The sequence below is a fragment of the Schistocerca nitens genome, chromosome 1 (genome assembly GCF_023898315.1).
Source record: "Schistocerca nitens isolate TAMUIC-IGC-003100 chromosome 1, iqSchNite1.1, whole genome shotgun sequence".
NCBI lineage: Eukaryota > Metazoa > Arthropoda > Insecta > Orthoptera > Acrididae > Schistocerca > Schistocerca nitens.
The window spans coordinates 894,831,458-894,854,163 of NC_064614.1; the positions used below are offsets into that span (position 1 = coordinate 894,831,458).

Genomic DNA, 22,706 nt, shown 5'->3' on the forward strand with positions numbered 1-22,706 from the left:
TAGGGCGTGCGGGAGGAAAGTGGGAATGGACAAGTTACAGCAAAAGAAGGAAATACTGAGAGATAAGAACTAAAAAAATTGAAAATGGTGATAAGGAGAAAGAAAAAAAATATCGTGTTATAGGGCTAACAAAATTTTATTTAACATTTAGCCTCAATGTTGTCATGGTGATGGAGTAGTATACGCAGAAGGCACTCTATCATTGTCAGCAGTGGAATGGGAGGCTAGTGTGTGCGCAAACTGAAATAACCAGCAAGTTTACCAGCAAATCTCTCCCAGCAGGTTGTTTTGATAAAATTGCTACAGAATTCAGCATATCACAGGCTAGACACAATTTCGTATAAGATAATCTTGGATGTAGGAAAGTGTAATTAGATGGAAACAAGGTGACTGTCAGGTAATTATAAATTTGGATCACAGGCAATGTCTTGGGAGCAACCAAGGCAATGCCTCAGAAGAGGATGGACTATTACGTGCAAGAAAGAGATGCTTTTTTAGGTGAATTTGTAACAGGAGACAAGTTTAGGCTACAATGTTATGCACCAAATAGTAAGAACCTGTAGCTGAAGTGGAAGCACACTTTGTCATCTGTCATGGAAAAATTAAAGCAACAGCCACTGGGAAAGTCATTGTGCTGAACTTAACGGGAGTTCAAGGTAGTATACTGGTGCTCATCCAAGAGGAGGATGGAACTGTGACTAGTGTGTGCTACAGTGAAATGTAAGTAAGGCAGCTGAAGCCTGTTTCACTATTAAAATGCTTGGGCTTCTCTCACAAGAAGCATTGCTGATCCACAAGAACACACTCCCTTACAAGGCTTTGCATACTAACAATACACTGCTGCATAGACCGAAGGAATTCCCATCAGAATATTATTTACTTTGTCTTTCAGTAGAACTGATGCAATGTGAGAAGTCCGCAAATGACAAAAAGGTCATGGAGGTACTGAAGAGATGATTTAGAATAATATCAAACTGTTTTTAGTTAGTGCATCCACAAGCTTATGGACAGATGTCTGCAAAACAGATGTTCATGTCAGGATGTAGGCAGTGGCAATTTCTGTAAATACTTTTGTAAAAAAATCAAAATAACATTATTTTTAATTAATTACTTATCCGTGTATGAAACTGAAATTTGAGAAGTGGGTTTAGTTGACCATTATGCAAGTTGAGATATCAGTAGTAGTTAAGTGTAGTTACGTAGAGTGCTCTCCTACCTGGCTGCTACTGGTGTTCCTGTCTTAGTAGTTCAATGAGTGAACAATATATAAATATATATATGTTGGGTAACATAGTCATCTGATATTTTAATCATAAGGGAATCAGCTTGGTAGGTTTTCTAGAGGCTCATCACACAATGTGATGTGCTGCTCAGCCCAGATAAAAGGTATTCGGACGAGCATTAAAAAATTCAGTAACTTTGATGGTGTGCAAATCAGAAATAATTGATGTCATCCAGTGTGCAATATCTGTGAGGACATAATTTGAGTTGGCTTCAAACTGTTGTGAGTATCTCATTGGAGGTGTGAATAAAAATTGAGATTGCTCCTGCATTTATTTCACAACACATTGGATATCACATGACAACAGTGCCTTATGTTCTACACTTCCTCATTGCACAAAGAAACTACTCAGCTCTCTGAGACTGCAAATGTGTGTGCAAGTTGCGCTTGTGTGAGTGTGTGTGTATGTGTGTCTACTGCTGACAAAGGCCTTAATGGCTGAAAGCTGTTTGTGTGAATCTTTTTATTGTGCCTATCACGACTCAGCACCTCCGAAAACGTAAATAGATGGTTTGTTAACTTTGCTGACTGCCAGAAGTTGGTTGTATGAAACATTAGTTGTAAGACTGAATTTCTGAAAACTGTGTACTTGGTGGGTCATTAAAAAATATTCATTGATGAACATAAAAGAAATTACAGAGGATGTCCTTGCCTTTTATAAATGGGAAGATGAATAATTATTTAACTACTGTGACATAGGATGAAACCGGAGTGGCTCATTACATACCTGAATCAATGTGGCAGTTGATGCAGATGTGACGTACTGGATTCCTGCCAGAAAAAAATTCAAAATGCAATTTTTTGTGAAAAAAGTGTTAATATTTTGTTGGAATCATCAAAGGAATTTTTGGTTATGTTTAGACAGAATGTCTATTCATAAATGCCAGCAAGCTCTGTCTCAACCATATGAAACTGCTCCATTGGGCCTTTCAGCACAAGAAAGAAGTGTGGCCATCAGAAGGGGTCTAATATGTTGCATACTAATTCTCAGTACCTCTAAAAGCAAATTGGTTCAACTCTTCAACTGTCTGAGCTTTGTTAACCATCATGCCAATAGTAATCATCTAGCACAAATGACTACTTCCTTATCAGCAATTTGAGAGAGCACAGGGACAACAAATGTTCAACCGAAATGAGGTGACAGGTGGTGTTTGTCAATGTTGAAGATAGTGCACCAGTAACGTTCATTGCAGGCATACAAAAGGTAGTACCCAATATAATAGTGAATACAAGGAAAAACAGTGATGTACTGAATAATATGCTGTGTAAATTTCATGAATAAATATCCAATTATCCCCTACATGTGAGGTAAGTTACAATTTTATTTTATGAACATGAACATGCATCATAATTATAACTCTAATAACAAAAATTACATCACTTCTTAGAAATGACTTTGTAGTAGTTAATAAAATTACATTAAAGTATTTTGAGTCTCCCTAATTACATGTAGCATCCCATACACATGAAAGCCTTAACGTTTTTTTATTATTTTTTATTTATTTTTTTTTTTTACTGAGTTTTTGTTAAAATGTTTCTTACACTGTGCTTCGATGCCCAAAGAGAAATTTTGTTCCATAACTATGAGCTTAAATTATTTTTATTTTCTTACCAACAGTTCTTCAGGAGTTGGAGGGATTAGCACGAGGTGGTCCAAGAGGTGATCTTCCAGCAGAACATGTGGCACGTGTAGCGGAGGCAGCACGTACTGCTCTATCGTACATTAGGAGCAGACCAGGGGGTGTCAGATGCGTTACTAGCCAAGGAAATGTACTTGTATCAGCTGCCTTCACGGATGAACAGGACAGTGTGCAAGTAAGTTACTGTAGGTTTGCTTACTAAATGGCAAACATTTCTGCTGTAATGTAACAATACCAGAGAAGTAAAGTTGCTACTCACCATATAGCGGAGATGCTGAGTCGCGATAGGCACAACAAAAAGATTCACGTGACTCAGCATCTCCGCTATATGGTGAGTAGCAACTTTCCTTCTCTGGTATTGTTACATTCCATCCTGGATTTTCTGTTGTTTGATTTCTACTTTGATGCATTAGTTTAAGTGTACGGTATTGTTTCTCATAAATGTAACTGGTACCTCTTTTTCATTTTTTCCAGGATAAAAGAAATGATGACCGAATTCTGGCAACAACATTAAGCTTATGTCGAAATTCAGACAAGGAAGAATGTAAGCCAGGTTAGTGCAAACAAGGTCTTATGTGCAGGCCACATTAGATATATTGAATAGGGAGAATGTGGGAAGAATTCAGTACAAATGCAGCTGATGTAATCTGTAACAAGTGAGCAAATTATGTCTAGGAGCATGAGGAAGGAATTTTAAGAATTTTTTATCGTCTAGTTTAAATTACATGGGCTGATCAAACATAAAGCAGTTTTTTTTAAGCTACACGGCCACTGGGTGCAGAATATGATCGCGCTTCAACAATCACATGGGAATAGCTGACTTTGGGACGCCTCATTTTGTGTGTGTTCAGTGACTGCTTTGGCGAGCAAAAGATAGGTACATTCTACTGCTGCACAACGTCATAATTAAGCTTTTCCTGAACAGGAATATTAATGCTGCTTGAATTCATCTCCGTTTACTCGATTTGGGGAAAGAATCCTTTCATATCTCCATGTGAAAAAAAAAAGTGTAAGGAGTTCAGGCAATGGCAAGAGAGGGAATGTTGGAAACATGATCCACTTGCTCTGTTCTACACTATTACTACAGCGCAGAACATGAAGACGTGCTTAAAATCTCTCAGAAACTTCAAATTGGTTGCAGAAGTGTTTACTCAGTCATGCAGAGTAAGATGAGGTTCTGGAAAGTGTCTGTTCATTGAGCTCAAAGACTGGTGAATGAAGAGCTGCAAGAGCTGCTCAGGAGATGCAAGGAAGAACACGTGTTAGTAAAAATCAGCATGTGTTGTGAGACACAAATCCATCATCACACCTTTGAATCAAAATGAGCCAGTATGGAATGGCAGAGGACCAACAAGGGGGCACTGGTGAAAACTGCAACACAGTGTCTAAGGTCACAATAATAGTGTTTTGGGAATGCCAGAACATTCTACCAATTGATTTTCTGCAGGAATGTCTGACTCCTTGTTTATATGTCTTTGAGAAAGTCATGTTATGTTTGAGTAGTCTTGTGCAGGAACGGCTCTGTTAGGAGTGGCTAAGGCGGTGGGCAAATGTGTTGAAAGAAATTGTTCTGACACCTTTTCTTGAAATGAGGCCATTTATTGGCAGAAAAACCAACAGATGCGAATTGAAATGGGCAACATGAGTCAGGCCTGGGTAGGCAAGTCCAAATGGTATGGCAACTACAGAAACAAAGTCTTCGGCGCCGCAGTACCGGGAAGAGAAAATGATCACAGCCACAGGGCGCATGGCAGAGAGAGCTTTTTCGGCCCATGGGCAGCAGGGTACCTCCAGCACGGCCACGCGATTTCCTCTGTCCTGATTGGCCAGGAGCCGAGAAAACCGCGGGGCGGCATGGAAAGTTCCGAAGCATGGCTTGGTCAGCTTCGCCTAAGCGGCATTACCTCGTCAGCACATGAGGGAGGAACATGATTGAGATTGCCCACCTCGGTGCTGACTTGCTGCTGCCAGACCATAGGATGAGAAACTGCAGACCGTAGGATGACAAAATTACAGGCGGCTGAAGCTACCGGCTAGTGCTCAGCCATAACAAGAGAATGAAAGAAGCTTATTGGAATAAAATAAAGATAGAATCCCCTACTATCTGGCTCAACCTTACACTCCTCCCCCTGAAATATGCTCACTATTTTTATATACTGTATTTAGCAATATTTCGTGACAGTACCTTTTCTGTGAAATGTTTACAAGATGATATTTGTCTTGGCTTCAGTCTAGTGGAAGTATGATTCCACAATGCAGTTTCGTCGGCTGCAGAAATGACCTGGTTCAATGCGTTTGCCTCATTTTTGGTGCTTCAAATACCATTTCTTCGAATGTGGTTTCTTCTTAAAGTTTATATAAAAAAAGTAGTAACATAATTCGTTTTTTCGTGTTCACTAGCAAATATTTATAACGGCGACCTGCACATTGTTCTACTGTCAACACACACCAAGAGTTCAGTGCCGACTAACTACAGTCAAAGACGACTCCAGCGTCAAAGACATTTTACACAACACACAAGCTTCCACTTGTAATCAGTCTCTTTGATATTCTTCGTCACATCTACTAATAGTAATCAATATGCTGTCACTCTCAAAAATATAAGTAAATTAGCATAAAATAAGGCAAACTACAATTTAAAAAAAATTCTGACAAAAATATAAGAAAACATATACAACTTCCCTCATTAAATTTGGTGTCGACAAATCCAGTAGAAAATAACACATCTCCCAGATCCATTACACCCCTTCCGTGGGAGCGGAAACCGTATGTGATTTCACTCAACGCGACTGTTATTTAAATGTTGACAATTTTAGTTTGCAAAGACAAAATAGATATTATTTGATTGTTAAAGGTTCCCACAGAAGACAGCGGGGGCCTTAGACTACGGGTGGGCGTAGAGACTTTGAAGGCCTTTTAGGGGTCACAAAGGGGCTTACACACTTCAACAATATTATGTTGACACAAGAGCAAGGAATAAATATTATAAAACATCAAAACAAAATTACATCAGTTGACAAGTGTGATTAAAACACATTGGAAGGTAATAGTTTCAATCAGGAGTACACGCCAAGCATCTTTGTTTCATAAATGAATTTAAAAGCATATACATATCACCACTGAAGTTACACACAAGGCTGAGTGGCGCAACATGGCGCGTTATGTTGTCCTTGGTGGGCAGCGCACAAGCTGCCAGCTAGAAGGGGGTGTGGCGGTTGCCGGGCCCGTCCACTGGAACTCAGCGCAGTGAAGTATGAGGGGAGGTTCACACATTTCATACACATTTAAAAAGGGATTAACACTGGGAGAGCACTTCTCTATGATGCGCCAGTTTTCACATAAGTTAATAACACAGTTGAACTCTTAAAACTAAAGGAGGGCACATGCCTTCATAGGCTTTACTTTCGAATCATGGGCTATATTCGCCATGAGACTGAGGTTTTGGAACTATTGGAGGGGATGGTTGTAACCATTTGCAAAATGTATCCATATCAGTACAATAATAAAAATAGCAGTGACCAGGGTTACTGTGACACTTGGTATAATAGTCGTATGTAGATTAGTGGCTGTCTGCCAACAGGTGATATCGTAAGGGGTGTTTTGAAAAGTCATCGATTGACGTTAAAAGGTGATCATTTGTTATATTAGATAAAACAAGTAATTCAGTTGACAAAGGAACCACGAATGAACTTTCAGGTAGAAAAAACATAGGTAAATGGGTGCGAATACTGTCAGAGTAAGTCATACTGGCATGAAAGGTTACAAGTGGCGTAATAACATTGCAATACGAACTGTTTGCTAAAAATCCGCTGTTTGAGATTTCTGTCTTGTATGTTTGCGACTGGAAGTTATGTTCATAGCAACAAAGTGTTAATATCATAGGTTGGTCTAATGTGTATAGGTGGTTTGTGCTAATGATCCTAAACCAGTGTTCTGCTAGGCGAACGATGGTTTGTGAACAGGGTGGCGATTTACACTTTCCCCAGAAAAGGCTAATCTCACATCCCTTAGGATGGTTTCGAAGGGCGATTTCATGGCACATGAAATTATGAACATGTATGGATTCATTCAACTGATTTTGGGACATTGTAGTATATTTTTGGTGATCTGGACTAATGACTAGAATGTCCGCTGTATTCCAGCGTATATACTGTCTGGTTGCTGACCATGCAACAGGGAACACATGCAATCTTGTAACACTCAAATTGACAATACAAACAGGCAAGGGGGTATAAGTTTACAGAACTCTAGGGTGTTGGCTCATTTTAATAACTGAGTCATAGCCATAGCATAATAATCGGGTAACATAACTTCGAGTGTGGGCAACACTAAATGCATTGATGGTGGCAAATCTGTGGTAACATTTTACAGTTTTTGAATAAATCATTTGGGAGGTAAAAGTTCTGAACTCAGAATTCCTTGCAATCCTAATTGTATTGTGACACATAAATTGACAAGTAGCAGTTTGGTAGTCTGCACGTTATGTGATAGTGTTTGTATGGCATCAGATGCTTCAAGGTTTAGTGTAAGGTTGGATATCTCGGCTTGTATAGTCACTAAGTCCTGTGGTACAGAGTTCTTAAAAGATTCATATTGGTGGAGTATCATAGCTGTAACACTGCATATTTGCCTAGTGTATGATAACAGATTGTCTTCAATGTGCATTAATCGTACTTGTTGGCGTAATAATGTCTCATGGTTCTGTTGAGTAAATATGTCGATTTGTCTGCTTTCTTTATTCCAATGTTGGGCATCTTTATGATCGAGCACTCCGAACAAAGTTTTGAGTATGCCACCTCCAGCGTTGAACTAGGCTCGTTTCACGCATGGGACTGGTACGGTTGAAACTATACTACACAGTTCATGTTGAAGGTGATAAATATTTTGCCTAAGATCATGTAATACCAGTAAAGCTTTCTTCGACCCGTTTGTACAAGCAATGATTCATATCCTCACATTTGATCGGCAGTTTGTTGCAACACTAACTCTTCCTTTATGAGGGGCATAGTATCAAGTACAGTGTTAATCACTAGATGATGTGGGGTATACCATACCGTAGACTTTGTAGTTTCTCAAACAGGATGCCTGACACCGATGGGTGGTTCGTAAATGGAGGAGCACTGGTAATCATGCAAATAGCTGACAGCAGAACCATCATCTTCATGATGAGGCAATATTTGAGAACAGTGAAGTGGCAAATTTAATAGGCCAGGTAGCGGAGCACTTGCGTCCACGTAATTCCAAACGTCCAAAATCTGGAAAAAAACAATGATATCAAATCCTTCTGGCAGTCCAGAATGGCGAAAATACGTTGCATGAACAACAGAAAAGATGACAATCATTTGTTTTATTACCTTGAGTGTAGAGTAGTGAATGAAGATAGGATGTGCATACCAATAGGACTTTCAAACACGGTTCAAAAGAGGTGACTGAAGGTTACAAGGAGAGCTGATCTCCCTTTATGTTGGGGAATAAACGTATTTGTGGAAGTGAAGGCGAAGTATTTGCTGAGCAACGAACTGGGCCAGTGATTTTTCAAGTCAATGGGCATGGAACAACGAACTACACAGTGTACAAAGTGTTCGACATCAAAGTTGATGGCGGTAGCACCAATAATGCGGGTGGGGGTCAGCGCGGCAGCTATGTCAGAGCAGTGTGCGGCAGATGACTTCAAGGCTGTTTCTCGAGCTATGTCACTGCGCTACGCAGGAAGTAAGCGGCGGGTCTAAGAACGAGAGGGAAACACTGTTTACTGTGCTGACTGTGCTTTGCACTCTCGATTACTTACAGAATGGATAGGATATTCCCCATGTTTCTGGGCTCCTGCACCTGATGAACGTATTTATGTGATTCAGAGTGAGAAGTGACTAATAAAAATGTCACAGGAGGGGTAAAATATTATTGACTAAGAAGGATAGATGAGCACAATCGATATGGTTTATTCAATGATGACCAACAAAACAATAATTATAAGGCATGTAATTATGGGTTCATCCCCCCCTGCGGGTTCGGGGGCTAGAATAGGCCCGCGGTATTCCTGCCTGTCGTAAGAGGCGACTAAAAGGAGTCTCAAATGTTTCGGCCTTATGTGATGGTCCCCTCTCGGGTTTGACCTCCATCTTTCTAAATTATTCCGAAGAGCGAGCCAATTCGGGAAGGGCGCCTTACATGGTGCACTGTATCCGTCGTGCATTGAGACCTTTAGCCGACTTTTTCGTCGTTGCGATGGTGTCCCGCTCGTTTTCCGTCTATTGGGCGAGGATACGTCACTGGGTGCGATTACCACGCTGCACTCTGCAGTGTTGCTTTTAACTGCGACGACGACCTTGGACATTTTTGCACCTAAGATCCAGCACGGTAGCCAGTCCGTTGTGGTGGGGCCGCCATGTACTCTGTTGGTTGTAGCCCCCTGACAACACAGGGATCGCTCTACTGATGCCTGCGGCGTTAACTCCCCACGTATGCCAAGGAGTAGATGCCCGTCTCCCTGGGGCATCAGGACTCCCGGCAATGGACATCCTGCCAGGTGGCTATTGCTGCGGCTGGGTGGCGCCCGTGGGGAGGGCCCTTGATCGGAGTAGGTGGCATCAGGGCGGATGACCCGCAATGAAGCGTGGTACATCATCTCTCGCTGGCGGCCAGCCGCCAGCTGTCTCTAAGCGTTCTTGGGCTCAATTTAATGCTCAAAAGTATGATCCGAAAATGTTCCCCTCTCTGGCCACACCTTGGGAGGAGCGTAAGTCTCAGGATGGAAGTAATAGTTATTCGCCCCGATTCTTAGTTTGCACGAGAGCTGATGGGGAGTCTTTTCTATCCACAAAGCCTCAGTTCTTCGTCGAGCATTTAGAGGACAAGTTTGGGGAGGTGGAGGGCTTGTCCAAAATGCGCTCTGGGTCAGTACTGATACAAACGGCATCCTCCGCCCACTCACGCAGGTTACTTGCTTGTGACAAGTTGGGGGATGTTCACGTTACCATTACACCACATAAGAGTTTAAATATGGTCCAGGGAGTTATTTTCCATAGGGACTTACTTTTGCAGTCTGACGACGAGCTGCGCGCCAACTTACAGCGTAGAGGTGTTCATTTCGTCTGGCGCGTTCATCGGGGTCCGAAGGACAATCGGGTTGCTACCGGTGCCTTCATCTTGGCCTTCGAGGGTGATACATTACCGGAGAAGGTCAAGGTGATGGTCTACCGTTGTGACGTCAAGCCCTATATCCCTCCCCCGATGCGGTGCTTTAACTGCTGGAAGTTCGGGCATATGTCTTCCCGCTGCACTTCCAGCCTCACATGTCGAGATTGCGGACGCACATCACATCCCAATGTGCCCCGCCTCCCATCTGTGTCAGCTGCGGAGAGCATCATTCCCCTTGCTCGCCTGACTGCAAAGTCTTTCAGAAAGAGCGCAAAATCATGGAATATAAGACCCTGGACCGGCTGACCTATACTGAGGCCAAAAGGAAATATGACAGACTCCATCCTGTGAGAATGACATCTTCTTACGCAGCTGCTACAACAACTGTGCTAGCCCCATCAGTTTCGAGACTTCCAGCCAGCTCGATAAGCAGTACGACTCCTCCTGCCCCCTTGCCCGTGGGGGGCTCTACCCAACCGGTTGCTCCTGCACGACCTACCTCAGGAGCAACCTTCTCCCACCCATCGGGGACGTCCATCCCCGCTTCTCAGCCGGAGAAGCGTCTAACTTCTTCGGCTACTCTCGCCCGTAAGAGTTCCCTTGGGACCCTCCCTTCCCAGGGTTCCACCAGCGGGAAGGATGACGGCCGACAGTGGCATAAGTCCTCACCAGCGGCCGGGCGTAGGGCTTCACGATCCTCCTCTGTACCGGAGACTGAATTGGTGAAGCCTTCCCAGCCGGTGAAACCCAAGGTTCAGCGAGAGAAGTCCAAGAGAAAGACCTCTAAGGCCAAAGAACTTGCGGTGGCACCAACCCCACCGCACCCTTCGAGCTCTGCGTCTGAGGATGAGGTCTAGATTCTAGCGTCCGCTGTGGACTTTGATCTCGCCGGTCCCTCAGACGCCATGGATGCCACTCGTACGGGTACTGAATCGGTGGCAGTGAGTGAACAAGCGGCGTAAATTGCCTTCCCACTCCTTTCACGCCTTTCTCAGCCATGGACAATATCATCCTCCAGTGGAACTGCAGCAGTTTCTTCCACCATCTAGCTGAGCTCCGACAACTTACCAGCCTTCACCCTTTCTTCTGCATTGCTCTTCAGGAAACTTGGTTTCCAGCAATGCGAACCCCCGCCCTCCGTGGCTATCGGGGTTATTATAAGAACTGGGTAGCATATGAAAGGGTGTCTGGTGGCGTCTGCCTCTATGTCCTTCACACTCTGCACAGCGAGTCTGTCCCTGTCCAAACACCTTTAGAGGCTGTCGCTGTTCGGGTGTGGACGCCACAGGCTGTTACCGTCTGCAGTCTTTACCTTCCACCGGATGGTGAGGTCTCGCAGCGTGTCCTGGCTGCGCTGATAGCCCAATTGCCGCCACCTTTCTTGCTATTGGGCGACTTCAACGCCAATAACCCTCTGTGGGGTGGGTCAGTGGCAACAGGTCGAGGCGCCACCGTTGAGCATTTATTGTCGCAGCTCAATCTCTCGATTTTAAATGATGGTGCCTTCACACACTTCAGTGTGGCGCATGGCACATACTCCGCCATTGACCTTTCAATCTGTAGCCCTAGCCTCTTACCGTCTGTCCAATGGAGTGTGCATGACGACCTCTGTGGTAGTGACCACTTTCCGATATTTCTGTCACTATCACAGCGTCACTCTTCTGGGCGCCCTAGCAGATGGGCTATGAGTAAGGCTGACTGGGACTTGTTCTCCTCCACTACCGATCTTGAGCCTCTCTCTAATGATGACATTGATGCGGTGGTTCAATCGGTCACCACCGGCATCGTTACTGCCGCCGAATCTGCCATTCCCCATTCCTCTGGGTCCCCACGGCAGCGGACTGTGCCTTGGTGGTCGCCTGAGATCGCTGAAGCGATTAAAGATCGTTGGCGGGCATTCCAGCGTCACAAGCGACATCCCTCCATAGCCCACCTTATCGCGTTCAAACGGCTGCATGCGCAGGCCCGCCTCCTTATCCGCCAAGGCAAGAAGGAGTGCTGGGAGCGGTATGTGTCCACCATTGGCCTCCATGTCACTCCATCGCAGGTCTGGGCCAAGATTCGACGCGTCTACGGCTATCAGACCCCTGTCAGCGTCCCTGCGCTCTCACTGAATGGAGCAGTTTGTACTGACTCCGACGTCATTGCCACCCGCTTAGCAGAGCATTTTGCTCTGAGTTCCACTTCTGCGAACTACCCCCAGGCCTTCCGCTCCATCAAAGAGCGGATGGAACGTCGGAGCCTTTCTTTTCACACCCACACTTCTGAATCCTACAATGCTCCATTCAGTGAGTGGGAATTTCACAGTGCCCTTCCCGCTTGCCCTGATACCGCTCCCGGGCCAGATCGCATCCACTGTCAGATGCTGAAACACCTTTCAGTGGATTGCAAGTGATGCCTCCTCGACCTTTACAACTGTCTCTGGGTCGACGGTGAGTTTCCGTCGCAATGGCGGGAAAGCATTGTCATCCCCGTTTTGAAACCGGGCAAGAGCCCTTTGGAGGTGGACAGCTACTGCCCCATTAGCATCACCAACGTTCTTTGCAAGCTTCTCGAACGGATGGTGAGCCGGCGCTTGAATTGGGTACTGGAGTCTCGGGGCCTTCTGGCTCCGTCTCAGGGTGGGTTCTGTAAAGGCCGCTCCGCCGCCGACAATCTGGTGAGCCTGGAGTCGGCCAGCCGTACTGCCTTTGCCCGCCGTTGGCACCTGGTCGCTGTCTTTTTCGCCATGCGGAAGGCGTACGATATGAGATGGCGTCATCACATCCTTTCTACGCTTCATGGATGGGGTCTTCGGGGCCCTCTGCCGATATTTATCCGCAATTTCCTGTCGTATTGTACCTTCCGCGTGCAAGTCGCAGCCTCATATAGTTCCTCCCACGTCCAGGAGAACGGCGTGCCACAGGGTTCTGTTTTAAGTGTCTGCCTGTTTTTAATAGCCATTAACGGGCTCGCTGCGGCTGTGGGAAGTTCTGTCTCCGCTTCCCTGTATGCTGACGACTTCTGCCTTTACTACAGCTCTATTGGCATTGCAGCTGCTGAACGTCAGCTACAGGGCGCAATCCGCAAGGCGCAGTCCTGGGCTGTAGCTCATGGGTTCCAGTTTTCGGCAGCCAAGACCTGCGTTATGCATTTCTGCCGGCGATGTACTGTCCACCCTGAGCCGCGGCTTTCTCTTAACGGCGAACTTCTTTCAGTGGTGGAATCACACAGGTTTTTGGGGGTGGTTTTCGATGCCCGGTTGACTTGGCTGCCTCATATCCGGCAGCTCAAACAGGCGTGTTGGCGGCATCTCAATGCTCTGCGATGTTTGAGCAACACCCGCTGGGGCGCCGACCGATCTACCCTGTTCCGGCTCTACCAGGCTTTAATCCCGTCTCGTCTGGATTATGGGAGCCTGGCTTATGGCTCAGCTTCCCCATCTGCGTTGCGGGTGCTGGACCCAATCTTCCATAGCGGGATACGCCTTGCCACTGGTGCTTTCCGCACCAGCCCTGTGGACAGCATACTAGTGGAGGCAGGTGTCCCTCCACTGCGGTTACGACGCCAACAATTACTGGCTGCTTATGCTGCCCATGTTTTTCGCTTGCCCGGGCATCCAAATTACCGTGTCGTGTTCCCGCAGTCAGTCGTCCATCTGCCAGACCGTCGGCCCCGGTCGGGTTGTCCGATCGCCGTACGCGTCAAGGAGCTTCTCTCTGGGCTTGGGTTTTTCCCTGTTCCACCTCCTTTCCAGGCACCTCTGCGTACACCCCCGTGGTGTGTTCCTCGCCCTTGCCTTCGGCTCGATTTGGCACAGGGCTCGAAGGACTCAGTCCCTCCAGAGGCCTTCTGCCGCCGCTTTTATTCCATCCTGGCCACGTATCAGGGCTCTGGAATTGTTTACACTGACGGTTCGATGGTTGCTGGTCGTGTTGGGTATGCGCTAACTCTAGGGGACCATTCCGAACAACGTTCCTTGCCGGATGGCTGCAGCGTTTACACTGCTGAGCTGGTTGCCATCTTTTGTGCCCTAGAGTATATCCGCTCCTGCTCAGGTGAGTCCTTCGTTATCTGTAGCGATTCCCTGAGCGGTTTACGAGCTCTCGACCAGTGTTTCCCTCGTTCTCGTCTGGTGATGGCTATCCATGAGTCCCTGCATACTCTTGCGCGTTGCGGCCGCTCTGTGGTCTTCGTGTGGACCCCAGGCCATGTTGGGATACCTGGCAATGAGAATGTTGACCGCCTGGCGAAAGAGGCCACTAGTAAATCATCTCTGGAGATTGGCCTCCCAGAGACTGATTTGCGGGCAGTCTTACGCCGCGAAGTTCTTTCGGTTTGGGACGCTGAATGGCACAATCTGCCCACGCCCAACAATGTGGTGTGTTCCTCGCCCTTGCCTTTGGCTCGATTTGGCACAGGGCTCGAAGGACTCAGTCATGTGAATGGCGACAGGCAGACAGTGTTTGTTGGTAATGAGGATCACCCTGTGGCTAAACATGCCTTGGTGCACGGCCAGCACATCTTGGCACAGTGTTACACCGTCCGGGTTATCTGGATACTTCCCACTAACACCAACCTGTCAGAACTCAGAAATGAGATAGCAGCAAACACGAAAGAATACATGGCAAAATGTTTATATTCGTATTCTTTCTTATGGTGCAGAGAATACTGCATGTGATTCACATTTCTTCAGGTTCCTATTAGCAACCACCTCTTCTCACAGGTAGGAAAAAATTCAGAATGTAGAGTTGGCCATATTGACAAACATCCCAAACAGTCTCGCCAGTCGGATTTTTGTAGTCCATTGAAATTCTGCTACATTGGAAGGTGAACAATACGGAATTTGTATTTACTTCGTTGGATAATGTATGAAAATGCAGTGGTCGAAACTCAGGGCGGAGAAAAAAGCTCGTCTTCCACCTTTTTTTTTTTTTAATTTATTTACTGACGCAGAGGTTTTGGCGCCAGTATTTATCTTTGTGCCTACAAAGCATGCCTGTGTAGCGCTACATATATTCGACGGCAGAAGTTAGTTGTGGCGCACCTACCAACATTTTTCAGAACTTCCGCTTGCTTTGCACTCGATTCTAAGCCGCAGGCGGTTTTTTGGATTACGAAAACCGGAAAAAAAGTGCAGCTTAGATTCGAGTAAATACGGTAGACAGCTAGGGAACTGCGCGATTGTCGGTCGCATCACGCAAGGTGCGTGCCCTTCCGGGTTGTCCTTTTGAAGTCAGTTTAACTAGGTGTTGTGTCCAATACTGGTTAGCACTCGCATAGAGTGACAGCAGAATCGAATGTTACTTATTGGTGGCAAACACATCTCCCACAAGAACAATGAATGATGGTGCTTAATTGTAAGAAGGGAGGAACGATATCTCATTTGATGTCACTGGAAAGGTAGATAGTACCGGAACTGTCAGAACGAACTAGCAAACTGTTCGCTCCTTGACGGAAGAGGAAAAATAGGATAGCTTCCACGATTCGATAGCAGAGTAAGTGATACAGGGGAGGACAAAACACCTCGGCAGACATCATTTTTGGCTCTCAACTGGGTTGGTTCCCAGCAAATTGCTCACTTAATGTGTCCTGGAGGTTGAGGGGCGGGGGGGGGGGGAAGAAGAATCGCAGAGGCGCCTTCATTATTCAATTAACATCAAGGGGGGAACATAGTAAGTTGGCGCAAGAGCCGGATGGGATTGGTTGTCCTCTGGTTTATCTAACGAACAAGGTGTATGGCCAAAATCTCTTGACCTGTGGGGGTTATTTACTCCGTTTACATGACCTAAAGTAGGGAGGCATGTGGCATGTCCCTCCAAATAAGCATTCCAACTCAAATGAAATAAAGCATGATTAAATCTTAAGTTACCCTTCCAAAATAGTTTCTTGCCTAGAACATTATTAGTAAACACTTAAAAAAGGGCAATACTTGCGAACTTACTCTGGCATAATTGAAATCCCACAAAATAAATAACTACCCTCATAACTCTGGCAACAAATTAACACATGGAAATATTAGGCTCATTGACACAATGCTAAATTACTGGTGCTGGCAAAATTCTCAGAGGATTGCTTTGGTAAATAATTGATGATAAAACCTAGACAAAATGAATACTGAAAATAGTATTTAGACACAAGTAATTGGCAACCCATCCCAGTGACACACGTGGTGGCAAAACTGCGATAGAAACAAAAGTACAAAATATTATTGCCCTTAACACAAAACTCCCCTTATTCTCCAGTTATATTTCGTAGCAAAATAAGTATAAGTATTCTCTTGTTTGTATCTCCATACTGATTGACATGTCTTTGGTATGTCTACCTACATGAATGCTATCGTTAGGTTGTGCCAATGTTATTAGTAATGCTGTATAATAGTACAGTGTCAAGTTAATACTTCCTCTAGCAGTGTCTTAGTTTAAAGTGGTTTCACGTCTCTTTCAGTTTTCAGATCGATAATTGCCATTACCCTCCTTGATATTATTAAAGAGTAACCTCTTTTGTACGCTATCTCCTGCTTTAATTTGTACTCCTTGTCTCATAACTACGTAATGTTGGTTGTTGGCACCTTCCTAACCAATTGTGCAGAGTTATAATTGTTGTTCCTTTTGTTAACTCTTTCACCTACCTGCTCCCTAATTCTCGTTGACGATGGTTCGAGGATACTGGTTGCCTCTCGATGATGTCGACATTACTTACCTGTTGGTGTTTTTGTTTTTGTTGTTTGTTTCCTTAGTGTTGAAAATGTGTGTAAAGTTATACAAAATACTCGTGTAGTGGTTAAGAATTCTATGTTGAGAATCAGTGCTGCTTGAGGCGCTAAGATGCAGCAGGCGTCGTGCTCGCTAGATAGCAGAGTGCTGACATTATGAATATGCCTGGATCTAACCAGTGCGGGAGCAGCTCTGGCATGTGCGGCTAAGGGGTCCGTCCTACTGGCAGGACTTCGAGCACTAAATAACTCCAGAATATTTCTTTGCGAAAGGCGGGTTCAGTGATAGTTTTATAGTACTAATGGTGACTGCCAATGAAACTCGTATACCTAATGTCGTAGATAGAGGCATAGATGACTTCTCAAGTAACTCATTGCAGGTCATGGGTTCGATGCTAGTAGGAACTGTCTCTTTCCCAACTGAAGTACGCGGCAGTTTTATATTTTACTTTGACCATTACTCTGTTGAAAGTTACTTGCATGTTGTTCAATTGGAACTTTTATCTCTCTCTTCTTTACAACTCCTTATTAGTACATACATAAAACACTCTCACTGATACTGTTGCAACAGATTGAAGATTAACTTCAGTAATAGTTGTATTAGCGAAGGTAAAAATGGTCTCGTATAAGGTGTAGATGTTTCGTGTACTTCTTGCTTTTGCTAATGTTTATTGCTTTATACTGCACTAGGTGATACGGCTTAGATGCTTCGGGAATGCAGGGGTGTGTGCTTTCTTAGCATTTGTTTCTCTTGCCTATGGCTGGATACAAAACAGATGGCTGGGCTTGGTCCCAGTGGGAGGTGGGGTGGTGGTTGAGAGCAGAAAAGGGCCTCTGTATGTGGAGGCAGGATAGCCTTCCTTACTATGCGGTGAGTTAAATTCCTCTGAACGGTTACTAAATTCGTTCCAGGCTTACCTTAAGTCGTTCACGACATTTATTCATGGAGGGCCTTCTTTTCAAGGGATGTAGATAACTCAGTCGTTAAAATTCACAGAACTGTCACGATTCATTTACTCACTTAGACACTCTGTTCTTCTAAAATGTATGTAATTGATAGATTTTATATTTCTGCATGAACTGTGATGACGACTTTACTCTTAAATATCATTTACTTGAAACTCGGGGCTAGTAACTTCTGAAATTGACAGTGGGGTATGCAGTTAGCACTGTTGTTCTGGATTAGTATTAACTTGGTTTTTACTCTACTTTAGATCTGTTTATTAGCTGTGAAAGTGGCAATACAACATAGCTGGAGACCGATTTGAGACCCCAACATCTCCTATTTGGTGAATTAGGTGGTATTAAAAAAAAAATAATAATAATAAATATTTTTTTTTCTTTTCATACTGAAAGTTCAAATAAGGTTATAGGTACGACAAGATATAGCTCATATGCGATCTGCTAAAGCATCATAATCCTCGTTAGCCTTCTGCCTAAGAGTTGATAACTGATCTCTGTAATATCCTATACCTCTGGTGTCGGAATAATGCGTAATTAATCCGCAGGCCAAAACATCAAAATCATGTGTATCACACAATTCGTCCACTGTCTTAATGAACATTCTTGCTTCGCCTGTCAACTTCAATCTGGCTACATTGGCCAATAGATCATCCGGCCAGGCACAAGTACTACCCACATCACGAATACTCTGTATGAACATAACCACATTTTTATGGGACTTTCCGGAAAAGGTGAAAATGAAAGAAGCCGCAGGAAAATTGCTTACACTTACCGTGTTAGCTGAGGTAGTGATAGTTGTATTAGTGACAAAATTAGTATTAGCTGTCACGGGTTGTACAGTTGTTACAGGTGTGGAGCTAGCCACAGGTACAGAAGTTCGCACACTGGCTTCCAGCGTCTGTTTCAAGATGCGGTTTTGCTCAATTAACTCTTGATTTTGTATGAATAATTAGTTTATTCTAGCATTAATATCCTCGAGTGGATCTTGTGAGACAGCTGCCTCTCAGGGAGTATCCCATTCCATTGCTCGAGTTCCTATTGACATGTTTACAAAATCAGGGGGCTCTAGTGACCAAGAAATGAATGTTTAAAAAAAAGGGATCACAAAATAACCTAGTCTGGTGGTGGACAACCTGCGATGTTAAGGTTTGAAGCGACGCTGCGACTTACATTAAAGTTGAGTTGGCTCAATGTGCTGGTGGCGGCAACAGCGTGGTGAAGTGGCGAATGGCAGGATCGTTGGTGGATGTCATAGATGCAGGCTGGCTGCTACTGGACCCTCGGGTGGTGGCGGATGTGTTGGCAGCTGATGGCGGTGGCTCTCCCGGCACTCAGCTGCATGCCCCTCACGCGGCGGTGGACGAAGTTTGTCTCGTGTTGCTGGTTTTCTCGGACTCAAGCGGCTGCGGCACAGCGGCGCGCGCCCTGTGGGTTTCTACTGACACAGCCACATCCTGTGCAGTGCGAACGTGGCGACCGGCTGGCGCATTCTATATGCGTGAAATGTTCGGCACTAAAATCGTAATGAAGTGGAAGCATCCCGCCACGGCGTACCGCTCATTGTCCATAGAAAAGTGCTAATGATGTTATGACATGGGGCTACTGCCAAGATAGCCTTGCTGGGAGAATTTAAATTATCAACAAAGTTTCTATGGGAACGAATCCCGATTCTGACACCAGTTTGTTTAGGAACGGCTCTCATAGGAGCGGCTAAGGCAGTGGGCAAATGTGTTGAAAGAAGTTTTTCTGACACCTTTTGTTGAAATGAGGCCATTTATTGGCAGAAAAACCAACAGATGCGAATTCAAATGGGCAACATGAGTGAGGCCTTGGGAGGTGTGGCAGCTACAGAAACAAAGTTCTCTGTGCTGCTGTGGGAAGAGATGATGATGATCACAGCCACAGGGCGCATGGCAGAGAGAGCATTTTCAGCCGACAGGCAGCATGGTGACTCCAGGGCAGGGTGCCTCCAGCACGGCCATGCGATTTCCTCCGTCCTGATTGGCGAGGAGCCGAGAAAACCGTGGGGGGTGGCATGGAAAATTCCAAAGCATGACTTAGTCATCTTCGCCTAAATGGCATTACCTCGTCAGCACACGAGGGAGGCATGTGATCGAGATTGCCCACCTCGGTGCTCACTAGCTGTTGCCAGACCATGGAACGAGAAAATTACAGGCAGCTGAAGCAACCAGCTAATGCTTCTACCGGCTAATACTTGACCATAACAAGAAAATGAAATAAACCTTTTGAAATAAAATAAAGATAGAATCCCCTACTATGTGGCTCAACCTTACAGTGTTCATTAGTGTGCATCTGTCACAGAAGTCACTGAACTGATGGCTTTTCTTTTTTCTGTTACTTACATTGTAAATTTTTTGCTGTAAAGCAATTGCTAGGCTTACTATTTAGGGCCATTTTCACAGTTCAAGTAACAATAAGTTGGTCAACAGCTATTCTTAATGGTGGTAGGCAAGAATTTTTCATGTTGAAAACAATTTTTATCAATATTAAGAATGACAGTTACTTCCAATACTATTCTGTTTGTTCATTCATTCATTAAAATAATTTAGTTTCACACTTATAATTTAATACTATGTGTATAATATATGCCAGCAGGATAAATTTAAAAAGTTAAAAGAATTACATAGAAGAATGCTACGTGTTTATTTAATAGCTTACTTTAACTATTTAATTCACAAAGCGACAGCTGTACAGGCCATTACATTCCTGCAACAGGCACAGCTACCAGTACCGTCGATGGACACACATAAAAATAAATGAAAACAAATACTTGTAAGTTTGGGGACTACAGGGCATATCAAAACAACACATACATTATGTTAAATATGTTGCAGGTGAGACAAGGCGACTGTACCGGGAGGTAGTGTTATTGACAGAGGACCGCAACCTACGCGTGAAGGCGCTGGGGCTGGACGTGCCGGTGCGCGAGGTGCCTGACTTCGTGCGGTGGGCGGGACTGGGCTGAACCCCCACCCTCACTCACACACAAACAGGTCCCACCGCCAAAGGCCGCAGCTGCTAATGCCGCGGTCCGACTTGCCCAGGTAGTTCGATGGAATATTTCTTAAATCTCTTCCCACCCCCCCTCTCTCTGCTCACAATTAATAATCAATTTTTGTTTTGTTTTTTAGTAGTGACGTAATTTGATATACACTTTTATATTGCAGCAAGCAGCCGTATGTTGCGCAGTCAGCAATGATGCTGTGAGGGGGGGTGCCATAATGTCTCCAGACTCAGCCAGCCCAACATGCGGCTGTCTCATTTTTTGGTACAAAAGCCTTGAGGTACATCATTTCTCACTAAACACATTGAAATTTGATTTAGACTAATGTCGTTACCTCTGCGTGCATATCGTGTACTGTACTGATAGTAATGCATGCTCTGCTGTATGTTGACCAGTAATGTATTTGTATATTTTATTATGTTTGGTTGTGAAATGTATCACATTCCCACCAAATCAAAGGATAAGTCTATACATTGTATGGTGTGTGTGACTTGGCAACGAAGTTGTTCCATTGTGGTGAAGTTATTGGCTGTTTCTTGTTAGTGAGTCCATTGTTATTTAAGATGTCTGCACTGTCTCATTTTCTTTTAATAAAGCTCTCTGCGTGTCAGGGTATGTAAATGTCATGTACTTATTTATTGATTTTTATATTTATGTGTTTTACTATCACTCTGGTTGAATTTTTGTTTGTCGGGTGTAGGATTTTGTTAAAACTGTTTAGTAAGTGGTTCACATTAAAAATTGTGCAAGTTGGTGCAGTGATCAGAAGTGTGTAGCAATGGCTTGTAGAATTTTGTTGTGCAAGTGTGCTGGCCTTTCGTGTACTTATATTTAATACCTTTAACGTGTGTGTGAGTGGGATTTGTTTGTAAGAAGTTGCCATTAAGCCAATGTAGATACTTTGTTCAACAATAAAGTGAATATTTTATAGACTTAGTGTATAAAGTCATAATACTACTGTTATGAAATTGTCTCAGGAAATGGAAATGGCATTTCAGAGAATATGATTATTGATGAATGTGAGGCGATCAATGCTCAATGATGAAATTGAAAATATTGGTTTATTTTCAGTGTTCGATCTATCACATAGGGATACCATTACAAGATTGTAAAATTAATTGTTCATGTACACAGTATAATGCTGTAAATGTGGGTATATAAATATTGCATGTTTAAAGGTTTCTTATGTTTCTAATTTTATTCATGTCTCAAGATTATCATGTATCCAAACAATCATATTGGAAAAATTTATTATGCCTGATTTCATATAAAAAAAAAAGGTGTTCTGTCGTTCGTGATTGATCTATATTAAGTCACAAGAGTATTTTTATAACTGATGTTTTGTCAGTGAGAATCTTAAAGCATATGTGATCAGTGTAAATAATAGTAGCAAACCTGTTCAATTAATTATTTTTGTTGTAATTAAAATATAATTACAGTTGTTTTCTGGTGCCAGATATAACCATTCTGGCAGTAGAAAATTCCTTATAATAAATGAAATGTTTTGGATACCTACTTCTACTACATAAATGTCTTAGTTATTTAGTCTTTATCTTTCTTTCTTTCTTTCTTTCTTTTTTCTTCTTCTTCTTCTTCTTCTTCTTCTTCTTCTTCTTTTTTTTTTCTTTTTTTTTTTTTTTTTTTTTTTTAAAAAGAAAACCATTGGTATGCTCTTACGAAAGACAGAGCAGTATTACCAATGTTAGTGTATGAGTGAGAACATTGTGTTTAAATTTTTTACTTCGTTGTTTACCATACAGTCCATGTTTCCTTAACATTTTCCCCTGGTGCAGGCACAGTATTTGTTACAAGTGGTATCTTCATTGCTATTTATCTTCTTTTGTGATCATCTTGTAGCCATCATCAGAATGTTTCTGAAGTGTTTTGTGACTGTGAGAGTCCATAAAATTGATAATAATGTTTTATATATTATAGTGACAAGTATTGCAGAATTTTGATCTTATT

At 43.7% G+C, this 22,706-nt stretch overlaps 1 protein-coding gene across 1 annotated transcript in view; it reads left to right on the plus strand.

The window, feature by feature from the left end:
- Positions 1 to 22,315, plus strand: part of LOC126192144 (telomerase-binding protein EST1A) — a 340,857-nt gene extending 318,542 nt beyond the window's left edge. Inside the window, exons 22-25 of the mRNA XM_049932583.1 lie at positions 2,901 to 3,097; positions 3,397 to 3,475; positions 20,572 to 20,781; positions 20,905 to 22,315. Of these exons, the coding sequence (XP_049788540.1) occupies positions 2,901 to 3,097; positions 3,397 to 3,475; positions 20,572 to 20,702 (407 nt within the window). The 3' untranslated portion in view covers positions 20,703 to 20,781; positions 20,905 to 22,315. The remainder of the gene's footprint in view (positions 1 to 2,900; positions 3,098 to 3,396; positions 3,476 to 20,571; positions 20,782 to 20,904) is intronic.
- Positions 22,316 to 22,706: the final 391 nt, after the last annotated feature.